We start from the raw sequence: 25,275 nt of genomic DNA on the forward strand, positions 1-25,275 counted from the left end.
CGTTCGCCATTTGATAGCATGCAAACAACTTATTTCTATCCTTAACCGTATGGGTCACTGCTCGTCCTACGACGAAATAGAAGCCGTCGATACAGCCCTCGCAACAGAAGTTCAAGCGAAATCTCAGCAGAGTGGTGTTGTCATTCCATCCGATGTCATCCAAGGATCATTTGTTCAATTCGCTGCAGATAATAACAATTTGAACAAAGAAACCTTGGACGGCAAAAATACCACTCATGCCACAACTTTGGCAATATTCCAAAAAAAGGTGTATGGTCCGCACATACCATCAGAGGTGATAGTAGATCATAGAAGCAAAAGAAGGTCCTTGTACACGTCCATTGCCGATGATGACATTCTCGAGTGTTCAGCCCACGGAAGGCGCCCATCAGTTACAGCGTTTGTTAATCAACTCAAGGGTGGATCTCTGTCACCAGCCACTTTCGACAATCTATCATCTATCCCAGAGTTCGTATGGGCGCTGTCACGCTTGCCGGCCACCGACACAGCTCTTTGACATGAGAGACATCCCACGAGGAGAGCATTGCGTTCCGGGTTGGAGTGCCTTCAACGCTTTAGTGCACGCAGACGTCCCATTACCAACCGTCATTGGATATTGCCCGCTGATGAATGGTTCGTCAACAGAATTCAGCACCATATACACCATAATGAAGAAAGCGAGACACAGTACTTACACTCGACTTAGCCATCTACAGCAAGGCAAAGCAAATCCAGTGGAGGTACACTGACGAGTTTTCAACAACAGTTCTGAGGCTAGGAGGATTCCACATCGCTCTTAATTTCCTTTCTGTGATAGGGACGAAATTTCACATGTAGCAGCAGTAAGGGGGACTCGCGGAATCCAAATCGCCAAGCATCGAATTTCACGGGTATTGCCCGCGTTTCAGGCCCCTCTAAATGTATGCGTCGGCAGCGGGTATTACCCGCGCGATGATTCCCTTACTGCTGCTGTGTTTGCGAAATCTATGATATATATATGCATGAATGTAAAGAATTCGTTTATGACTTCTGTGTAAAGTGTTTGAAACCTAAGTTTGTTACCCCGCCACCAAGGAAGTTAGTTTGTTGTGGTAAGAAAATGCAGATAGAAGATGACACGTCAGCACAGTGTTACGAGTGTGGTAAAAATATTCGTAATGCCGTACCAAATGCTACCAGAGAGCAATATTACGCCAATGGAGGTCGTAAGAAAACACCTTATAAGAGAATAAAATACTTTAGGGACTGGATAAGTCATATCCGGGGTTTACGACCGGTATATTTAGACACCGAAGTAAAGAAGAAAATCATAGACCACTTAGAAGAGCCAACCCCGCAAAGTCTACGGAAAACGCTGAAAAAATTAAAGCTAGGGAAATATTACAAAGCTATTCCCTATCTTTTGTCTGAAATTACCGGTAAGTCTATTCCCGAGGTTTCTGATATGACAAAAGCCGAGTGGATGTTTTGTCGGCTGAATAAGGATATTCCTTATTACCCTGACGTAATCTATGAAATATTTTACGAAATAGACCCCAGCCACCCCCTGTTAGGATGGATTCCAAGAAGATAGTGAATCTTATGCCATAAGATAAGCGAATAGCATAAATCTTATGGCATAAGATGAGTAATTAGCATAAATCTTATGGCATAAGACGTTGATTACGCGTAATTTCCAGACTGACGTTCGATATGTAAACAAAACCCTGTCTCGCTTTTTTCAAAGCAAATATTTACTGAGCGAGTTTTCTTTGAAGCTCTTCTTTCGCTTCTTGGTAGATCTTTTTGCGAGATTCCTCGGAAAGATCTTTTACGACTGTTTTTTTGTTCCTTATGTCGGACTTTAATTTCTCGTACTTTTCCTCTTCGGCCAGAATAAGCGAGAATTCTACGTCGTCTATCTTTCTGTCACGCAAAGCCTTTGAGACAAGGTCGGTAATTGTATTTACTTTAGCCCTTGACAGAGCTATTGTCGTGTCATGCTTGGATATTTTGCTTGACAACTGTTTCATAATGCCCGTAGCAACAGCCGAAATGATACCACAGGCTGCCCCAACGCCGGCCAAAGGAACTCCAACAATTATTCCCGGTCCAGTAAGCGAAGTAGCAACGCCGGAGCCTGTTAACACAACAGATATGGATCCTGAAGTTATCGAAATCTTATGTAGCGTGCTACGGGCTCTGAAGTACTTTTTTCGGACTTTTTCGTAGTGTTTCGTCTGCCCTTCCAAGTAAGCCAGTATTAAATTTGCTTTATTCAAACGAAAGTTCTCTGCATTTTCAATGGGTGTTGTAGTGTGATAATTGGGAACATCTGGGTACAACTGAGGTGCTGATGGTATAACATCCATTATATATACTAATGTACGACGATTTGGGAATGATATTGAGGAGCAGCCACATCATGATAACAGGGATTATGCCAACTGGAGGGCCTTTAGGAAGATGTTTCCGCATGCAGACCCTAGTAAGTTCGAAAGGAGACCCGATGGGATTTACTTCAACGGCGAAAGAATGTACAGTAATGCGGACTTGGATCCAAAGGCGACCACCAAGCCACCAAAACCCGTGCATAAAGAAAGGCTACCTAATTTTCCAAAGAATCTATTAATAACCAACCAGGATTACCCATTTTACGATGCCGAAGGCGGCATAAACGACTTTGATAAGATAGTGACGCATTTAAAGATTCCAGTGGGTAAGCAAACGTTTGACGTAGTAATAAGGGATATCTTTAAGGATTTTAACCTTACGCACACTTCAGGAAAAGAAGCCCACGAATGGTTAAAGGGGCCTAACTTTAAGTACTGGCCGCAGCAGTTAAACTTTGCCGTCTGGGCGGCTACAAAGGGCTGCGGGGTTGCCGCGGATATTGAAGGAGCTTAATGTACCATTACCGGGGGAAAAGCCATTCAATCGAATGGATAACCACTACGATTCCGCTGCCCTAGAAAGGCTAATGAATGAGTTTAAGCCGCAGCAAAGAGACTTTCGTTATCGGGAGGGCGCCACGCATGGCTTGGGCATTATCTATGCTTGGCATGTTGACGGCGTGCGTCCGGCAGACATGTATCATCAAAAATACCCCGGGGTCCTAAAGTTTTACGACTTGGGTGGTCGCAAGAATGACGTTACGCTGATTGACAGAATTGAGACGATTTACCCCAGTCCTTGGGATCCGTTTGTATTATTAAAAGGAAAAGGCCTAAGAAACCTAGCCAGGATTAATCGCAGCATTGAAGCATTCGTCTACTGCATCTTAGGAGCGCAGGTAAATACCCGCAGCCCCATTGTTGGTTCCCAAGGTGCTTCGCGGGAAACGCAACAATAATTCCTAACTTTATTTGAGTCCGCAATAATAGAAAATGACATATCCAAGTCAGTTCAAAGATATCAATTAGCGGTGCAGCAATCTAAAGTGCGGTTAGATTACGCCTTGAGTCCTGGTTGTTGGTTAATGCCAAGTAATTTGGTTATCAACGCCAATTCCGTTGTGGGTTATAACAACAAACTTCAGCGAGCTACTAAGGATATGAAGTTTGGGGTGAATGACGTGAACTCTGATACTACCAAGGGCATTCCTCACTTCGTAGAGGAGCCAAAACCGTCACGCGAAACGAAGCTACCCGCAGTTAAGAAGCGAAAGAAGGTTTTGCCTACGATACCTGAGGAATATGACCATAACTTATTAAAAGCCGGCTTAGCCACCGCAGGCGTTGGTCTGAGTTATTATATATGGCGATGAACAACCCCTACGTAGCTGGAGTGGATTGCGTTTACACGACTTACACAGGCGAGAAAAAATACACCCAAGCATCTTGGGTTGATGTCACGGGGATGTCCGTAGACTTGAACTACTCGGGAAAGAAGTTGATATTATGCAGCATTTCTTTGGGAGCCGTTAGCAGTGCGAACGTAGGATTTCGTTTCTGCGACGACTATGGAGTATTACAGCCCATGCGCGCGAAGACGAACAACAGAGAGCCTACGCATTTTTCAGTAGAGCCACCAACGAATAGCTCTGAGAATCTTTCCGTTTGGACTTTTCATATGGTCGCCGACTGCCACGGGAAAGTAAAGCTACAAATGCGCGTAGATGACTCCGGGAGCGTTTGCATAAATAGCATAGAAAATCAAAGGAATACTGTCTATAACCACATGACCATCAGCACTTTGACGGTAATGAGTCTCTAGAAGCAAATTTATCGAAGCAAACTATGTTTGCTGTAATATATGAATCCATACGTGAGGGAAACGCGCTATGCCCACCGCTTAGATGAAGAGGGATATGACAACGGCACTTGGTATGACGTTGGAATGTGGGTTGAGGTTGGGGGGACTGCATTGGTCATTTGCACTATTAGCATTAATGCAAATACGCATGCGAATGTGGGGTTTAGGCTTATCGATGAGAATAATAAGCCCTTGCTTCCTTATCGAACTTCAACGAACACCAGGAAAGTTACCCATTTTTCGATGGAGCCCTACACTGGGTCCACTGAAGACCTAACGCCAGTGACTTTTCATATGCTAGCCAATTGTAAATATGCTAAGTTGCAAGTTACTTCTGATGACGGCAAGTTTGGAATAAATCGCATAGGTCGCAGGCCCGCTAATGCAGCCTGGAGTCATAAGCCCATTTCTACCATGAGTGTGTTGCCGTTGGTTCCGAATTACCAGGTCGGCGCTAATACTGTCTTTCATTATCCTCAAAGCAGGACACCGTCCGATGAGAAGGATAAGATCAAGCCTTCATCTTCTTCAGAAGTACCACCCCAATAGCTACGACTAATATCCAAATGTTATTCCCCACGAACTTCAACAGTTCACCGCCGGCTCTAAGTGCCAGGCCAAGAACACTACCAAGCAGCCCAGGAAGACCGGCTGCCATCTTTTTTCCCAAGTCCGTCAGCCCATTGCCTAATTTCTTTACCCCCGCGCCTGTAGCCTTAAGCGCGGACAAGACTACTCCTAGTACGCTGCTAATACCGACTGCGAATGCAAGGGGAACGCCATACTTCAAAAGGGCTCTTTTTACCTTTTCCTTGGTGGTAAGCCCCAACTCCTTTTCCAGGCCTTCTTTTTGTGCCTGTAATTTCGCAAGGCGTACCTCTAGTTCTTCTGTTTCCCTTTGGGCAGCCTCCCTTTCCTCTTCAGTACGAGTTTGGTCATTAATTACCTCCTGCTGCCGCTCCAGTTGCCCCTCTAAGTCTTCAATGGCCTGGCTCATTTGCCGAATTTGCTCCTCTTTAATGTTGATTTCAGCAACCAACTGCCGCCGTTCCTCTAAAGAGCCGGCTATGGTAGTTTGTAAGTCCTTAACATCTTCGCCCCTTAAGTCCAAGTCTTGCAGGACAAGTTCAAAGGCCCTTTGAGCCTGGTCTCTTTCGCGTTGGGCGTGGTTTCTTTGTTCTCTCATTTCTGTTATTTGTTGATTTTTGTCGTCGATTTCTCTCTTTTGAGCATCGAGGAGCAGTCGGTTTTGTCTCATGTAATCTGCTTCCCTTTCTTCCAACGTTTCTTGTAGTTCCTCGGCGCGTTTTTCTAACGCAACCTTTTCATTCAGGGTTGCCAACCTTTCTAACGCGCTTCGGGTAGCTAGTTGAAAACCTCTTAATCTTGAGACGTCGCCCCTAACGTCACCATTCTCATCAAAGAGGGGTTGTGGTTTCGTCCAGCGGTCTTTGTCAGGAAATCTCAGGTCTTGGACGCTTATGAGGACTCTGCCGCCACGCTCGGTAAGCCTTACGTCATCAGCCTCAAAGCGGGAATAGCGCTGCGTTAGCTCTTGCGTTGCCCACTCTACGGTTTCTTGTTCGGGTTCCTCATTTATGTTTTGAAGTTCCAAGTACTCAGGAACGGGGCCGCGGTTTTTTGATTGCCACATGCGATTCAAGGCTGCCTTGAAGCTTCTCCACCTACTGCCATACTTGCTTGCCAAAGCCATGTCGTAAAACAAAGGCTTTGCCTCCGCGTTTTTAGTCCATTCATCAAATTCTTCATCGTTAATGTCGACTTGACCTTCTTCAGTGGTGGGGTCAAAATCCGTTCCTTCTACTTCCATTTTATATGATAAGCTCAAAGTTAAACCCCAACGTATTGCCTAAGCAGGTTGGCGGACTGAAAGCGGAACGCACCTTTCACCGGGTTACATTCACGCCCAGCAGCGCAAAGCCAGGGGAGACGCTGTACGTAGGCGTGCCCCGCCTAACGGATAACCTAGTATTGGTTCCCGGTACCCTGGCGCTAAGGTTTGACCTAGCAATACAACCAAGCACCAAGGACAAGCGCTATACCGTCAATAACGTGGGCAGGAACCTTGTTTCTAAGATGAGAATCAAGTTTGCCGGGGAATCCCTCTTGGACTTAAATAGGTACGATCTGTACACCACGTATAAGGATCTGTGGCTAACAGCCTTCGACCGTGCACAAAAGATAGAGCAGGGAATTGGAAGCGTTATTCTTCGTAAGCTTCGCAGCGATACCAACCCGGCGCCTACGGACTCCGGTGGAGCAACCGCAGTAGCAGACGCGACGAGGGTAAAGACCGCCTATGGTAGCAAGTACGTTATCCCTTTGGATTTCGAAGTAATTACGAACCATGGTGTGTATTACCCCAGGCAGTTATCCGAGTTACAGTTTGAAGTAACCTTGGCGGACACTACGAACGTCATTGGAGGAATGGACAGCGCAATTAGCGGGGCCGTTGATCCCTATTCTATCACCAACTTAGAGCTGCATTACGAAACGGTATACAGCGAAGAGCTGGCCCGTAGCGCCGGCATGGAATACAGCGCCGGCAAGGCATTCCTTTACGACCACGTAGTGATGTATAAGACGTTCAGCTTCCTGGATAAGACGGACGAGGTTATCAACCAAAGCATTAACCTCCCCCGAAGAAGTCTCACGGGGTTGATGTTGGTGTTTGCTAAGCCCTATGAGGCCGGTAAGCGCGACTCCGAAGCCTTTCATAACCCCAACATTACTAACGTGGGGGTGAATGTCAACGGCGTTCCAAACAAGGTTTACTCCCAGGGAATAAAGCCCGCAGACGCGTACAGGGAGGCAATGCGTAAGTTTGGCGACCAAATTAGTCCTGAGGAATTCTTTAAGGATAAATATGCGTTATGGATCGCTATGCGCACGACGAACGACGAAGACCTACATGGCCAGGGTTTACGCCTAGTAAATACACAGGATGGCATAACGTTGGAGATCAAGCGCACAAAGAATGCCTCCGCGGGTGACGGCGACAAGATAAACTGCTACGTCTTTGTCGTGTCTGACGCGCAACTGAGCGTAGAAAGGAACCAATTGAAAAGCGTCGCCTATTGATAACTTCGTGCCTCAATTACCCTAAAAAAATTAAAATATTTCTTAGATATACCATGTTACGCGTCTTCGAAAACAACAACACCAAACTGCAATGCATAGTGCAAGGCGAAACTTTGTACTTTAAGGCGAAGGAAGTGGCTGCTGCGTTGGACTATGAGAACACGGCTAAGGCTATTAGCGACCACGTATCTGAGAAAAACAAGAAAAGGCTGGGCGAGATGAACATAACGAATCGTTATGCTTCTACTATGCACCCACGTTCCTTATTTATATCAGAGCCTGGCCTGTATCAACTAATATTTAGCTCCAAGCTACCTAAAGCCGTGGAATTACAAGATTGGATATTCGAGGAAGTCCTACCCGCGCTAAGGAAGACTGGTAAGTACGAATTAGACAAGCGCTTTAACAGTCCTAACAAGTTGGTATTTAAAATAGAAAACGAATTCGACTTGCATAAAAAGGTGGTGGATTACATTCGGAAGTATTACCCTCAAATGCTAGTAACGCCCGGCCTAGGCGAACTGAAGGACAGCGACGGCAAGCGCATAAAGTGCTGGCAGAAAGGATATCAACGCGGTCAACCTGATCTGCTCATCCTTAATGCTCACAGGCGATACCGTGGATTCTGCATCGAGCTGAAGACTCCGAAAGGCAACGGGGTATTGTCTGAGGATCAACGCCGCCTCTTAGACGGCTACAAGGAAAATGGATTTAAGGTGCTCATTAGGAACGACTACGACAGCATCTGCAGGAGCATCACGGAGTATGCGCGAGGAATTCGCCTGCCTTGTAGGTGGTGCGGCAAGCGCTTTAGGAACGCGGACACTTTAAAGACGCACTTAAAGATATTTCATAGAATATATCACGTTTAATGCTGTGAGGCAGATACACTGGCGAGACTTAAAGGAGGGTGTTACCTACGAAATAAAAAATGATGTAGCCCTTGACGATATTGACAGGCTACGGTTGTTATTGGCGCATGAGGGTGTCACGTACAGCCTGTGGGCGCCGGATCGCGTTCGTTACGTCATCGAAGGACAGGAGTTCACGCATCTGAGGTCGTATGGTAAGAAGGATGGCCGCTGGGCCTTTGACGTCGCAAAGTGCATCCTTCCTTCGGTCCTATGCGGGTAAGTGCGTCGTTTAAGTGGGGTTCGTCGACAATGAGGGTCGGCGACTCTTTTTTAACGATGCAGTCAGCAGGGGGTTCGCACGTAATACAGTCCATATATTGAAAGGGTGATTAGTACTGCTGCGTAGGCTATCATATATCCATCACAGAATGTTAAGAATAAGGTTAAGTATCTTGTTAAGTAGGGCCTGAAACTCCTCAGAAACCCTTGTAGAATGTTAAGAATAAGGTTAAGTATCTTGTTAAGTAGGGTCTGAAACTCCTCAGAAACCCCTGTAGAATGTTGAGGATGGAGTTGTCATCTTGTTAAGCAGTTATGGATGTGTTCCTCTTCTCTTACGCATCCACATATCTCACACTGCTGCCTCCAGTATTCCCTGTTAGTCCATGGGACACCTTCTAACGCATCAAAGCGGGGCAGCGCTCTGCTTATCTTCCTATGGTAGTCTATCCTATTTCTTAGATATTCCTCTTTATGTTCACAATTCATAACATCACCGCACTGGTAACAATCCACTCCTTCCATGTCATAGGTCCTAAAGAGGAATCGATAAGTCTCCTCATGCCTCTTTCTATGTGTCTGAAGACGTTGGCGGCTGCTAAGTATCTTATCACAGAAACTACACTGCCTAGTCCTACAGCAAACCCCTCTCTTCAGATGTTGCTGCATTTCCTGACGAGTGCTGAATTCCTTATTACAATCCTTACAGGCGCTTCTACAGACGCGTCTTTCCTGGTGTTGCTGCATCTTTTGAACGGTGCTGAATTCCTTATTACAATCCTTACAAACCTTACTAATTGGCTTCTTCGTACAAACTCCATGCCGAACATGGTATTGCAGTCTTTGCTTGGTGCTAAACACCCTCTTACACATCAAACAGTCCATATATACTTAACTATATTTTAGCCTCCATTTAACACCCTTACTTAACAAGATAACAACGCATTTCTTAACATTCTATGGGCATCTCAGAATAGTTTCCAGCCCTACTTAACAAGATAACAACTTTATCCTCAACATCCTGCGGGGTTTTTTTTGAGGAGTTTCGTACCCTACTTAACAAGATAACAACTTTATCCTCAACATCCTAAGGCATCATTTAATGACTTTCATACTTACATGGGATATTTCATGAAGTCCTTAACGGACTCCTTAGCCCAGCCCGCCATAGTTATCAGCGCGCCAAACCGTTCTGCGCGCTTCAGACCGCACATTTCATTATATAGCTCCTTTACGCGTCCATTCAGCCGGTCTATCTCCTCCCTTTGCATTTCGACCGTCCTCTCCAGGTCCGACTTTTCTTTGACGACGCTACCCATTGCTTTAACTGCTTCCACGGGCTCCATATATATCAGGGAACAAGTTCCCTTCGAAAGAAGGGATATAAATGAACCCAGATCACATGCCTTGTAACGCTCTGATAGTAGGACCCACCGGCTGCGGAAAGACCCAATTCGTGGTAGAGCAGCTATTAGGACCCTTTAGATACCGTTTCGACTATATCGTGCTACTTTGCCCCACCTACGTGAATAACCGCACCTCGACGGGCATAGGAGTGAAAGATGACGACTTCTTTGTGGATATCTTAGACCCTAACGAGTTATCTGGACATCTTAAGTTCTGGCACAAACAATTCCCTAAAGATACGCAAACCCTCCTCATACTGGATGACATTGCCTGTGGGGACGACGTAAAAAGACGCACCTCCGAATTGGTGAAGCTTGCCTTTATCGGCAGACACGACAATATTAGCGTTTGGTTGCTCTCGCATCAGCTTACCAGCGTCTCTAAGCCCTTCAGGGAAAACATAGGTTCACTTGTCGTATTTTATACTCCAAGTAAGTCAAGACCTGGAAACCATCTTAAGCGACTACGGCGGTGAGATATCCAAGGAACAGTTACACGAATACATGCGGCACTTAAAAACGCACCAACATTCCAAGATGATCTTCTCTTTGAGGTTTCCCTACACGGTTGGAATCTATGATTCCTAATGTATATGGAGATTGAGCAGCTCTTAGATGAAGTCCCCACGCAGTTAGATGAAAGTAACCTCAAGGAACAACTCAACATCCTTGTGTCTTCGGGGAAGTGTAAAGAAATGATAGGCAAGGAACTTACCCATGAGCAAGTTAACAAGTTGTCAGAAGAAGAGGTTAAGAAGTTCCATAAGAGGTATGAGGCTGCCCTTGCAAGTAAGACCACGGACGCCGTAGCAGACTCCGCTATCCGACTTGCGACTAAATTGCTTGGACTTGCGCTGCCCATAGACGACGTGGAGCAACTGCGGAAGGACATAAGCGAGGACTATGTCATCGCCCAAGAACTTAAGATAACCTGCGTGTGGCTGTCGTTGAAGTGTGGTAAGTTAATGGCAGTCGCCTCTGCGGCACTTCACGTAGCTCAGCATGTCAACTTGAAGGAACTTACGACGTCTTGGAAGGACTTCAAGAAGGACAGAGAAGTCGAGAGGGTCTTCCAGGCGGCACTTGCTGAGGTACCTGATCAAGTCGCCTCAAGTACTTAGTCGAGTCGTCCTCAGGAATTACCCAGGTCGCCTCAAGTACTTAGTCAAGTCGTCCTTAAGTACTTACTTAAGTCATTCTCAAGTACTTATCAAGTCCTTCTCAAGTACTTACCCAGGTTACCTTAAGTTACTTAGCAAGTCCTTCAAGTCCTTAGATATAAATGAGTGAAGCTGAATCAAAGGTGGAGGAACCCGAGCAAAAGATTACCAAGGCTAAATCTCCAGGCAGAGTCGCTGCCGGAAAGAAGCTCGCGGAGATGAATAAGAACGAAGCAAAGAAAGATGAAAAGGTGGAAGAGAAAGAAGAGGAATCCTTTATTAATCCTGGGTACGTCATTGGCGCGTTGGGAGTCATCATAGCAGCAGGTAGCCTTTACTTACAATGGAAGGCAGCAAAGCCAAAGGTAGAACCCGTGCATGTGACGCAGGAGCCTAGAAGCAAAATACCCGTGATGGAGTAATAACCTTCTCGCTCTGTAATATAATGTCAACCGCGTTATTGAAAACTGTTGAAGAGGCTGCTATCATTACTTCCATTGTTGTGGGCATTGGTTGGGTAGGTAAGAAAGTGCTCAAAGAAGACTTTACTGAAGACCCAAGCAAGAGCTTCGCTAACTTTGCCAAGATGACCGCTGCCGTTGGCGGGGCTATCATGGCAAAGAATTACCTACAGAAGGAAAAGTACATTCCTAATGTATAAATGGCTACCTTGCTTGTAGGCGGAGTCATTGCAGCTTTAGCATTCACTGGAGCTAATTATGGTGGTCAATATTTGGATAGATTAGTTAGAGGCGACAAAAGCGGAGAATTAGCCGCCGAAAGGAAAAGGCATCATTTAGCGCTGGAAAAGTATCAAAGGGACGTGGCGGCTTGGAATGAAAAAAGACAAGCTTACAGGGATTGGTTGGACAAGGATTACCAAGACAAAATGCAGGCGGATAAGAACTTCGAAAACACAGACTACGCCTTTAAGCTCTATGCGCAAGCACACCCCGACTTTAGAATGAGAAAGCCCCAGTTTAAGAATTACTACCAGCCTTCTAAGAAACAAAAAGACAATGAGCTGGTCTTCGTAGGAGTTGCAGGGCTGGCCGTAGGCGTAGCTTTGCCGTATCTGCTCTGAGCTGCGCTCAGATCACTAGAAGGAAACTGTGTTTCCTGAAATATATGATCGTCTTTTTGGAAAGCGACAAGAATGACTTTACCACTTACTTGAATCCCCCCATCAAAGCCTATAAGGTTCGTCTGGTTAGTTGCTCTATGTATAATTCTTGGTATAATTTAGTCAATGGTATGGTCACCGTGCATAAAGGCGTCGGCAATTATCAAGGCGTAATGCTACCCGATGGACATTACACACCAATCACCCTTGCTAAGGAGCTCGCCAAACGCGGTCATACTCTCACCACAGGATTGCCGCACGAAATGACCTTCAAACATAATCTACCAAACAATTTTTCGGTAACCCTAGGAAAATACGACGCATTGGGATCTTTACTGGGCGTTCCAGGCAAGGAAATTACCAACACAGCCATACCCGTGAAATGGAAAGTCGCATCCTCTTACGAAGTCTATTGCGACTTGGTCAATAGTTACAGCAATGGAGAAAAGTCTTCTCTTATGTCCAAGTTTCTGCCCAAAGGTAATCCATTTGACCCAGTAGAATACACTCCCATTTCGTTGTGCTATGATTTGTCTAATTTGGTAGAAAGCATAAACATCACCATTAAAGTGGAGGGAGAGACGGTGGATTTTAACGGACGCAAGATCAATCTTGTTTTGGAATTCATATAATGGGCCGCGTAGAGGACAAACTCAAAAGGATTTACTATGGGCCTGAAGGCTATTGGAGAGGAGCGTCGGCTATCAAGAAACTCGCGACCGCGGCCAGGGTATCAGAAGAAACGGCTAAGAACTGGCTAAGAAAACAAACCCTCTGACAGGTCTATCTTCCCGTGCCTAAGTACATTCCCAGGCCCAGCTTCACCGTAAATGCCCCCAATGAAGTTCATCAGGCGGATTTGCTTTTCTTACCGCACGATAAGGTAAGAAGAAAGACCTATAGATACGCTTTGACCGTAGTCGATATCGCAAGCAGATACAAGGACGCCGAACCCATAACCAGCAAGGATTCTGGGGAAGTCGCAGAAGCCCTAGGTAGGATTTATAAGCGCGTTTTGAAATGGCCTAAGCTGCTGCAAGTGGATGCGGGGACAGAGTTCATGGGCGTGGTTACTAAAACCCTGAAAGACCACAGCACTAAGATTAGGAGAGCCGAAGCAGAGTACCACAAGGATCAGAGCATTGTTGAAAGATTCAATAAGACCCTGGCCGAGCGCCTCTTTGGATACCAGTATTGGAAAGAGCTGGAAGATCCCTCTAAACGCAACAGGGAATGGACTCAGAGGCTCCCCCAGGTCGTCGCAGCTTTAAACAACGAGGTAGCCAGGGCTACGGGAATAAAACCCAAGGATGCTATGAAAAAGAAACACGTGGAACACAAGTCCTACGTCAGAAGCTCAAGGGCGGTCGGACTGAAGGAAAAAAAGCTTCCCCGCGACATAGTGGTCAGATACCTCTATCAGCCGGGGGAACTTGAAGGTGGCAGTAAGAGAGCCACGGATCCTAACTGGTCTCTGGAAACGTATGAGATTTCGAAGTCCGTCACCAAGGAAGGGCAACCCGTGTTGTATTACCTAAATGGCCCAAGTCGTGGATTCGTCAAGGAAGAGCTGCTCATAGTCCCCAAAGACTCAGAGTAGTGCTGCTCCACGCGCCCGATTACACGCTAGGCATGTCAGTCTTACATTGCCTCTGCAATGCCCGCGTTTATTATTTATGCGATCCACGGAGAACTGCTGATCGTCATTCGGGTCAAACCTCCATAGTAGAGGTATGTTACACTTTGCGCAGCGGGCGCCTTTCTCGTAGATGTCGTCCACGCATAAGTCGAACTTTAACCCCTTTCCTTCGTCGTGGCGCTTGTAGCGAAGGAGCTTCCTGGCGATATTCTCCTTAGCTTCGTCCTCTGGCGTTTTATCGTAGCGCAATTGTGGACCCCAGGCTCTTTTTAACTGTTTGGCATACTCCACGCGGCTTACGCCGGTGTAGATAAGGTTGCTCCAACACAGCCGCTGGTCTATGATCCATAAGGTTTCTTTTATGGTAAGCCCTTGCGCGCTGTGGACCGTCATGCAATAGCCTAAGCGCCAGTCTGGTTGGGAGGTTATTTTTTCCACCTTTTCTATGGGCACCCAGGCTTTGTCGTGCGTTACTGCGTTCTGCAGTTGGATGTCGGTACCGGGTACTAAGACATCTTTTCTTTGCATACGGGTGTCACGCGGCTTATAACAAACGGGCACCAAATGACTAGGGAACCGCTCCTGGTGTATTTTGAGTAAGTCTTTCTGTATGCGCGACTGTGCTGCGCGCTTACTGCTTAACACCAAATCCTCAGGATGCCAAGAATACAGGAAGTCTTCGTAAGACCTTGCTCGTACCCTCTTACGTAACACCTTAGATTGTTCGGCGTCGCTAAGGCCCCTTAATTCTGCCTTTAATTTCCTCACTTGATCCTTGCTACGGTAGTCTGTGTTAATTTCTTCACAGTAACCACCTTTGGTGGTTAGTTCTTTTAACCATTCATGGGGCATTTCTCCGGCTATAGGAGGTGGTTGACATGGATCCCCGGCAAATACGACTTGGCATTTTCCACGGAGGAAGTCTACGAACTCCTGCAGGATTTCTAAGGGCACGGTACAGATTTCATCCCAAAGTATCACGGGAGGTATGTCGTGGATGGCTTCCGGCACCCACTTTTGGCCATTCCAGCGAAAGAAGCTGTGGTAAGTTTGCGCGTCGTGGCCCATTTCGCAGAGTTATCTCTCCAAACGATGTGTTGGCGTTAGCACCTTTATCTTAGGAAAGAGTTCTAACACACGCGTCGTCTTACCGCTACCTCCCGTACCGTAAAGGTAAGAGAAGCGTTGGTAGGAAATAGGGTCCGCAACTGAGGGCAGTGGCTCTTCCGTCGGCGTAATGGAACCGCGGGTGTGTTCTCCGTGATATTCTACACGTGCCCTCCAGGCTCTTATCTCCTCATCTTTGACGCGCCACTGGCCACTTTCTGCGAGTTCGTCGGCAGTGTAGAATTCCTTCATCTTTTCCAATACGTGCGGTTTCACGTATAGGGAATCCGTGGCTACGGGTGGAATGTCTTCTTTGTCAAACCGCAAGAGCATTGCGAGAAGGTTAATGTGCGCATATGCGAGCATACTGGCGCGGAGGTGATAATATTGCGGTCGATGGTCCTGGTAATAACACAGCGCATTCCATTCGTGCAGCTGATCTTCTACGAGGTAATCCCATTTCTCTACAGACACCATCGTTCCTTGATCGTGGGCTCTTTTAATGAGGAAGCTTAACTCTCCTTCGTCTGTTATTAAACGCCGTTGCATGTGCTTCTCTCCCTCCTTAGCGCCCTGGGTAAATTTGCCTATGACAATTCGGGCGGTTGGGTTGTGCTCTGGGAGCCACTTCGTGTAGGCGCTATGGCAAAGTATGGCTTCATGCGCTGTGTATTTCAGGAGCTTACGCTCTTCAAAGAACTTTAACAATGGCACTGGTATCCATTCTTTCTCTTGTAGATGCTTCCCGTACCATGCGTAAATTATGGGGTGCAAGTCTTTAGCCAACTTCCAAGACGTTAATCTGACGAACCCCGTAGCTGGCGCGTCGTAGCTGCCGTCTAAGGACACACGAAAGAACTGTGAATCTGGATGGCCGTAGCGGTCGTAATATTCCTTACAATCGCCAAGACCTTTAAATGACGCAGGATAGCAGTGCTTCATGTCTAAGGACACGTATTCTTCCTCGTCGTACTCCATGTTCCAAAGACCGCCGTGGCCGTGTTCTACGCAGGCTTTGGCTATGTCTTTGAACTCTTTTGGGGTAGGTTTCCAGCCGTTTCTCTTTTTCGCGGCTAAGAAGTCCAAACTACGAGAGCTGAGGACCTCGTCTGAGAAGTCTTCCCCAAGGGTTTCACAGGCGCTTTGGATGCGCTGGTGTTCGATTTCCGGGCGATACAAAGTGCCGTCTTGGGTCATAAACTGGCTTCCTTCCGAATCCATGAACCATATCGAGTTCTCATGAATCAAGTTCACCAACGGGGAGGTTTCGTAGACCTTGGTTTCTTTCTTTCGCGGGAATCGAAGTTCTCGCCAAGCGTGTCCGTTATGCTGGTAGATGACTATAGGAGCACCTCTGCCACCGTATTTATGTGTCCCAGGGTAAATGTACCCGTCTGTGATGTCTTTCACGTGTATGCGCCTTTCTAAGAGGGTTTCTAATTTCTTTATGTTGTCTATCGTAGCCCCAGCTTTGTAGGTGGCGTTTTCCCATTTCCTGATGGCTTCTTTTCTTTTCGGAGTTAACTTACCTCCGCGGGCGGAATCTTCAAAGAATTCCCTTACCAGTTTCCCGACGCAGTTGCCGGGATGTCGCATTGGCTTGAGTTTCCTAACGTCTGGCTCTTTGATCTCATACGCACCGTAGATAACTACCGTAACAGGGTAAGCAACCTCGTAGAACAGCGCGTCGATGCCTACCAGCGCTCCGGGGCGCGTTTGCTTATTTAAGACAAACAGGTTCTGCTTACCAGACGCCCGAATAGGGTTACGGCCTCTTTCTATTACCCAGTCGCCGTCGTAATACTTTATAAACGTTAACTGTAAACGGTAGTTACCTTCAGGCATCAGGTCTATTATCTTTTCGGCTCTTTCTTCATCCATGATTTCTTCTGTGTCTCCCTCTGTGAATGTCGTGAAGGCGAAGTCGGCGTCCAAACGATCCAATACCTGGGTTCGTAACCTACGTACAGTTTTGTTTTGAATGCGCGCGATGTTGTCCATCTATATCTAGGGAATATTTTAACCTTCGTTTGCGACACAAATATTTTAACTTAATACATAGATTTCGCAAACACAGCAGCAGTAAGGGAATCATCGCGCGGGTAATACCCGCTGCCGACGCATACATTTAGAGGGGCCTGAAACGCGGGCAATACCCGTGAAATTCGATGCTTGGCGATTTGGATTCCGCGAGTCCCCCTTACTGCTGCTACATGTCAGGCCTAGAAGATCTATTTGTCGACTCTGGAACTTTTGCACTTGGCAGCGCTAACGCCCTGATGCAAGGAAAGACTTACAACTGGGGCATCAGAGCTCATAAACTGGCAATGGAAGCATTATTCCGTCTGCTATGGAGAGCTTTTTTGAAATGGCGCCAATCAGAAAACCAGGACGGCGCAGACGCTGCGGACGCTGTCATCTCAGAGGTCATTTCCTTTCATATAGCATTGCGTAACAAGGACAGCATGGTCCAAGACAAAGCTAAGGCTCTTTCATCCAATGTGCAAGACCTCATGGTGGACTTTGAACGGTTTAGAAGCACCGAAAGTAGCCGCTCAGATTTATTTGCTTTCTGGAATCAGTATGTTAGCATGGTCCTTACTTTGCTCCAGTTCATCAAGGCCGAAAGGACCGGAAATTGGAATCTCCATCTTGCAGCAACATCCGCTATGATGTCCCACTTCTTCGCATTCGACAGGCCTAACTACGCTAGATGGCTGCCCGTGTACCTGGCTGATATGAAGCAACTCGAGCAGAATAATCCTCAAGTCTATAGAGAGTTTTTGGAAGGGCAACAAGCAGTCAGCCGGTCAGAACAATCGTTCGCCAAGGTTTGGACTGATATGGCACTAGAACAATCGATCAATTTAGACTCGAAATCTAAAGTAGGGATTATCGGCATCAGTCAAAAGTCAGACGCACTCCAAAGATGGTTTTTTACAAGCCACGAAAGAGCAGCGATCACTTCGGCAGTCAAGGAGATGTTTGGCACCAATCATGATTCAGACAGAGTAGGGACGCACAAGGAGGCCACATCCAAGAGAATACAACGATATGAAGAAGACGTGCAGAAGATATTAAGCTGTTTTACCTCTGGCCTGATGAAGGATCCCTTTTCGTCAGATAGCAACATTATTGTAACATTGCTACCGGTGTCGTTCTCCTCGTAGATGCGGCTAAGGAGCTCATAAGAATCGAGCAGAAAGGGAAAGGCCAAATGGAAAGCTTTGTCCAAATCGGCTACACACAAACCAAGTCAGCTTCTGGGATGCAATACCAAGCTTGATGATTAAGACCTTTAACATCACGGCGTCTAAGTCAAAATCGGGACCAGCAAATGAGAAGCTCGCCATTGTGTCAGAAGACAGAGATCTCTTTGGCCGGCTCCTTATCTCTGCTAAAGCCAGACAGGTCAACCTAAAAGAAGTCCTCTGCTTTGAGCTGTCTGCAGTCCCGTATTCCCTCACTCACGGTGACGGAACGCTCAGAAAATCCGCCAAGAGTACTCTCCTACCTTTACTAGAGAGGAATATCACTGTGGAAACAAGACTTCCTTCTGTACCAGCACTGCCTTCTGTCTATATCTTCGATGGCATGGCGATTATCCAAACAGTTAAATTTGGCGGAGCTGCAACGTTCGAATACATGACATTGAAATATTTTGACGTGATAACAAGTCCATTTTCTCAAACAAGGAACTGTAGGAGAGTTGACCTAGTCTTTGATCAATACTGGGAGTTGTCAATCAATGCCGGAGAACTGAGGAGACGGGGGGAGAGCAATGCGCTAGAGGTAAAGATCCATGGTCCCTCTACGCCAGTGCCAAAGCAATGGAACAAGTACATATCGAACCAGAGGAACAAGCTGAATCTCTGCAAGTACCTTACAAATAGATTGTCCAAGATCGCAGAGGACAAGTAAGATCTAGGTAGAGAGCTCGTCATTGCTGGTGGGTACGAAGACGGAAACCTTGTTGTCTCCGTGAAGAGTGGTCAAATTAGTTTTATGCCATCACTGAATTCTGACCACGAGGAGGCTGATACGCGCATGCTTTTTCATGCCAGGCAAGCCATCAGCAGTCGTCTGGCAAAGCAAGTAGTGTTGCAGTCTCCCGACACCGATGTGCTCGTGCTGGCAGTCTCTCACTGCAATGCAATTGGTGCGCAAGAGCTATGGCTGAAGACGGGAGTGAAAGATCGTCTCCGGTTTATCCCAGTCCACAAGATAGCCGATGCACTTGGTCCAGCTATGTGCCGCGCCTTACCAGCCTTCCATGCCGTAACAGGTTGCGATTCCACTAGTGCCCTTGCAGGTATTGGCAAGAAAAAAGCATGGAAGCAGGTGGTAGAAAGTGTTCAGCACAAAGAGCGTCTGGGAAATCTCGGGCAAACAATGATATTGCAATTGAAGCGAAAATGTTACTCATGCCGAAAATATTACTAATGCCGAGGAAGATCTTGTTACCCCTGTCTAGGCTCGGTAGTGGTTCGTACACTAGCGTTGGTGCTGTATCTGTCATCGCTGTGCAAACACACTGCCACCCCACCTTTCAAAATAATTGGATTAGGCGAGCAGACGATAGAACAATGGCAAGCAGGCTAGTAGCCTACCCCGGGGCTCTATATGGAACTTAAGGTGAATTTGATTAACCATATTAACTCTGGTCCGTTGAATATTACTGACGTAAGGAGCATCGCGCGGTCACGTTGTTGTTGGTATAGTACAAACACAGTCAAGTACGGAACGGCCGTTAAAGAAGTAACGCTCATAGGCTATTCAAACCGTTTGACCTTTGGAATGATAACGTCTGCAATACAACAGCGGACGAAAGAACACGGATGCAAGATAAGTAAACAAGTATAACGTTGATTTAATTCAAATAATCGAAAGGAAAATAAAACTTATAGAAATCCAACCACATTCGTTGTCCTAGTGCCCTTGATTTAAAATATAAAATAGGAGTTTTCTTCTTCTTGAGGAAACCAAATAAGCCATCGGAAATGCACAACCACTGCACAGGAATCTCAGTATTTGGAAGCTTAAGGGCTGTATCACATGTAGACATTGTAGAAGTTCACTAGTCGAAATCGCCATTGCTGTACAGAAGTTGTCTATACCATTACATCCTAATTTCCAACTTGTTCAAAAAGAAGAAAGCAAGAATACTAATATCCTGATTGATGATGTTGAAATTCCTAATCCCTTTCTCTTAAACACTGTAAACAATTTCATCGACTCGCCTCCTTTCGATCTCTACGAAATCTTTAACTACTTGATTTACAATGTAGGCGACTACGACAGACAGGGACTTGCCTCGTATAAAAACTTCGAAGATTATAGACTCTTTTAAGATGGTTCCGTTGAAAGTCTTACAAATTGCACCTTGGATAAGGAGGACATCCATGTATTTGTTGGCCAGGTACGGCTGGCAATGAAAACAAACACAGACGTGGGAAAAAAGTGCTACGATTTGTGGTTTCTTCTTTAGGGAAGAGGGCCAAACAAAGGAAGTGTTTTAAAGGCTAAGTGCACATGTCTTGGCGGACGTGATAGAGGCTGTAAACACATTGCTGCTGCCATGCACTTGCTTGACGATCCACTTAACACCCTTGATAAAGACAGTGTAACAAGTGGTCTTTGTCTCTGGTCACGAAAGCCTCAAGCAAATACCAAACCAGTCGAGGTGAAAAATCTCCTGATAGAGAAATGCAAGTTCAAAAGTCAGAAATTAAGGAAAAGAATACTGCAGAACACGTACTGCCAGAACATTGACTTGGGTGTGAGACACGAGGAAAATCTCCGCATGCTCTCCGCATGACCGAGCAGATCTTGAAAACTTTACTAAGAACCTGTGTAAGCTGAGTGTAAATAGTCCTGCTGTGCTGCCCCTATTTAAGAAACTTTACACAACAGATGTGAGCCAGTCAACTGAACCCCAACCAGAAGAAGGCCCTTCAAATCCTAGCAACACACTTGGAGTGTTGAAAGAAAAGATTTTGTCAATTTTGAATAACGATCAAAGCAATAATATTTAGCACAGTGAAATATTATTATCGTTATCATTTAGTAAGAGGGAAATTGAAGAAGTAGAAGAAAAAACTAAAAACTAGTGGCGGTCAAAGGAATAGCACCTACACAAGACAGGAACGATAACAGCATCCAAATGCCACAGAGTATTTTCTGGGCAATCTTCTCCAGAAAAAGACAACACACAGAATGGGGGAAAATTGGCCTTGGAAATCTGCATGGAATCAAAGGGAACAGCTGATCCATTGCGTCAGAACAGTGTTCCTCGTGCAGAACCTACAAATGCAAGGGAATGGGGTTTGCTCCATGGAAAGAGTGCAAGGGAAGCATACAGACGCATTGAAAGTCACAACCACTAAGACCTTTTCTTTACAATCAAAGGGGTTGATAATCTCTCAAAGGTTGACAATTCTTGGTGCAAGTGTGGACAGCATACAAAGAATTGTCCAGCTGTTGTAGTAGAATATAAATGTCCATAGAAGTACAAGGAATTACATACCCAAGAAGCATTCCTTACCCTAGAAATTGGAGGAATCAGAAACGAAAAAGGAGACTTTGTACTGAAAAACAACACTTGATAAATTACGACATCGTGCCTCTTTTAATCAAACAACTGAATTCTCAGTCAATTTAATGTACTTTCTTTAAATATATATTGAATGAAAATTAAAAATTAATAAAATTCAACATTTAATTTAACATTTAATATTACACAGGGCGATTCCATGTCCATTTCCCATTGTCAGTTCCTTTTTCTATTCTGTTTTATGTGGAGAACACAATTTGGGAAAGCAAACAATCAGGTAAAACTACTGCTCGACTGGATGATTTTTATTGTTAATACAATGATATGCATGCCACTAGACATGGGACTGGCTTGAAATAAATCTTGACTGCACCTTAACAAGAATCAAAGCATCAGAAAATTTCTTCAGTCCACAGTATTTGCAAGAGAAGTATGTATTTATTCCTATCAATAGAAGGTAAGTTTATAGTTATTGCAATAAAGTTTATATAGTATTGTACTTCATTTCATATAATAAACCTATTGAACAGTAGTAAAACCCCATATTTTATAATCATATTTTACACCGGTGGCTTGCTGTCCTGACACCTTGGTATGTATATATAGCTATAAGTGTATGTAATTTTATATTTTAATATAATTGTATTTTATCCTCATGTGCATTTACAGTATTTGTCATATTTCCATTACATAGGCATTTTCTTGTGCTGGATTCCATGACTTGGGATATTAAAACAAGACGAATTGAAAAAAATTCCATTAACATCTATGCATATGCGTATAAGTCAAGCTGGCCACATAAGTTCTACACATTGCTTTTATCTTTAAACGTTTTCACTTTCGGGTTTTTGGATCATCTATGCAAGTCTAACCACCTTACTCCAAGGCATCAGCAGTTATCTAATCATGCGCTAAAGGTAAAGTCAGTCACCAACATATCATATTCAAGGGTGGAATGTAATATCAAAGATTTGTAATGTCAATTTTTAATAATCACTTCTTATATAAGGTTCCAAGAAAGGGAATAAAGAGCAACAACTGTGGCATTTACATGTGCATGTTTATCAAACACTTCATGCAGGTACAGAAGCATATCTTATAAAAACCTCTTTTACAGGACCTGGACAACTATGAGTCAGACCCGGATACCTATGCAAGAACCAAACTGATGCAGAACAAATGCCAAACTGATGCAGAACAAAAAAGAACAAGAATGAGAATCTACTTAAAATCTCAACTTGTTTGATATGTAGTAGTCTTCGACGTTAAGTAATGTGCTAGCTATTGTATAACAATTATTATATTATTGAGGTTACAACTTTCTTGCTTTATATGTTAACTTAGTTCCTTTATTACTGGTTAAAACCCTTGTCAGCCATAATAACATCATCTGGCTGTAGGTTTTTCAAAAAACCACTAACTTTTACAATCTCCTTATCTCTTATACTTCCTTTGTATAATTTTGAGACAAAGTTAAAATGCATAACTTGGGACATTGAAATTAGCAGCTTAAATGTTGGAAGATTTATAATGACTGTAAGTAGCTCTTTGGCTTGATGGCTTAGAAGGCTTTTCAACATAGAATTCAGTGCAATCTATAAATGCTCTCAGATTGCTAAAGGATTTCTTTATGAATGCATTTGACTTATGAATTTCCTTTAATTATTCCTAAGTGGAAAATGGTAACAGAAACCCCAACTCCTTTTCAATAAACAAAATCTAAATACCAGTTCCTGTAGAAATGCCAAAAACATCACATAGATTTGCAAACTTGGGTTTCTCTTAAGTCTTACTAAAGTAAATACAAATTGTTCTTTAGCTGTCAATTTGGCCAGCTCTTGCCTCTTCTGAAAATTACTACAATAGTAAATTCATTACAATCTACGGATGCAAACTCAGATGGTTAATATTTTCGTCTCTTCTTGATTTGTCTAGCTTCACAACGAAAATGAAACAAATTCACTGGATCACCGTTCGAGTTTCTTACCCATCGTTCAGGGTATCGTAAGTCGTGTTTGCACGTTCTGTAAGCACTGTGACCTTTTAGTGGTGACCATTGCACTGGTACACTACGATCGCGCATGTTTCACAATGTCCTACCTTTGGTGTTTTGTTTACATCATAATTCACGTGACACTACACGTGAACTCTAACGCCGAATAGCTGAATTCTTTCCACAGCACAACTCAGTCAACGTTTGTATTGTTTGTTGTTTTTGTTTTTTTGTTTTTGTTTTGTTTTTGTTTTTTTTCGTTGTTTTTTTTTTTTGGTTTTGTTTTGCTTTTGTTGTTTTTTTTTTTGTGTTTCTTGCCGATAACAGCCTCGCCTTTGGAGCATCATGTTGTTCACCTTGGTTGTATAAAAGAGATATGCTTTTGCGGACTACTAAGACTGCCTGTGCTTCAACGGACGATGTTTCTCATTCTCTAGCGTTCGTAAATTTCTGCATGCAGCGACTACAATGTTGCAGAAAAGGCATATTTCTACCGTATACCCGATAAACTCTCAGAACTACGTTAAAAACGTGTCCATAGACTTCAGCAGGACAAAACCCTTAAATTTTGCACAGGACTCTCTATTTTTTATTTGAATTTATTATATAGATATCGATGAAATCCCAGGTTTTCTATAGCGTCAATAACTTGATATCTTTTACCAGGGGAAGATACCATATCTTTTACATGCGAAGATATCGCTGTTGACATAGTAACGTATTTTTCAACCAATCAAATTTAACTTTCAAACTTGGCGCGGGGATTCATCGAAATTTTTTTTACAGTTGGTTTTTACGGAGCCCACTTAAATTTCTAAAAGGAAGAAGTTGATGTAAAATTTGACGTGCTAGGAGAACTTCTTCCAGATCTAGATGCAGAGGAACAGGATGAAGGAAGGTTTTTTCAAGTTACTGATCATGACGATGATCATAAACTCATTGAAGGAGAGCTAAACAAAAATACTAAGCGAAAGACGTACTACGACCTAAAACTCGTTAAAAAATTCATGCAAAAAGTGAAGAAAGAGGAGAGAGAAATCGAAGATATTCCCCCAAATGAGCTGAATGGTCTTTTAAGCCAATTTATAGTGGCAGCGAGAACAAAAACAGGACAAAATTACGAGCCATCCTCACTTCGCGCTATCTTATCGAGCTTTGAACGTAACTTGAACCAGGCCAACTACAGTAAATCCATCTTCAAGGACTATGAATTCCAAAAAACAGAAGAGGCATTGAAAGCTAAACAAAAGGAACCAAAAAGACAAGGTCAAGAAAACAGACCGCACGCAACATCAGCTCTTTCGGATGAAGAAATTGAAGTTTTGTAGTCTAAAGCATTGCTCGGAACGAGCTCCCGTCAAGCGCTTCATTGAACACAGTGTGGTTCAACAACATGGTTCATTTTGGCTTGAGAGGAGGAGTCGAACAAAGAGCATTATGCTGGGGAGACATTACTTTAAAAGCTGAGGTCGGAGGGCAAGAGTATCTTGAGTATTCTGAGCGCCAAACGAAAACAAGAACGGCAAGAACGGGACCAACGACAAGTGAAGCCAAGAATGTACGCCAATCCTGCCATACCAGAACGTGACCCCGTGCAAGATTACAAGATTTAGACGCTTACAAGATTTACAAAGAAAAACGTCCTGAAACGATGCTAAATCCTGATTCCAGCTTCTATTTATCTATAAATGTCTTCAAAACAGAAGCTGAGTTAATGTCAAAGGAATGCAGATGGTTTAAGGCTCAACCAATGGGGGTTAACAAATTAAACAGTGTAATGAGAGACATGACCGAAGCTGCCAACATCCCAACGAAAACAAACCACT

General features: G+C 44.5%; 1 protein-coding gene and 3 pseudogenes across 1 annotated transcript; 3 read left to right on the forward strand and 1 right to left on the reverse strand.

Annotated features, from left to right (window-relative positions):
• The first annotated feature begins 518 nt into the window (after positions 1-518).
• Positions 519-18,073, forward strand: LOC148914078 (uncharacterized; annotated as a pseudogene).
• Positions 18,074-18,188: 115 nt separating this feature from the next.
• LOC148914079 (uncharacterized) lies at positions 18,189-22,702 on the forward strand (annotated as a pseudogene).
• Positions 22,703-22,808: 106 nt separating this feature from the next.
• LOC116308838 (uncharacterized) lies at positions 22,809-23,539 on the reverse strand (annotated as a pseudogene).
• Positions 23,540-23,825: 286 nt separating this feature from the next.
• LOC148914080 (uncharacterized) lies at positions 23,826-24,777 on the forward strand. The gene is made up of 2 exons (XM_089026189.1): positions 23,826-23,891; positions 24,271-24,777. Exons 1-2 carry the CDS (start codon positions 23,826-23,828, stop codon positions 24,775-24,777), a joined length of 573 nt encoding a protein of 190 aa, XP_088882315.1.
• The last annotated feature ends 498 nt before the right edge of the window (positions 24,778-25,275 follow it).

This window comes from Actinia tenebrosa, unplaced genomic scaffold, assembly GCF_029948245.1.
Source record: "Actinia tenebrosa isolate PJP-AT-01 unplaced genomic scaffold, QUT_ActTen_1.0 PGA_scaffold0__85_contigs__length_37466705, whole genome shotgun sequence".
NCBI lineage: Eukaryota > Metazoa > Cnidaria > Anthozoa > Actiniaria > Actiniidae > Actinia > Actinia tenebrosa.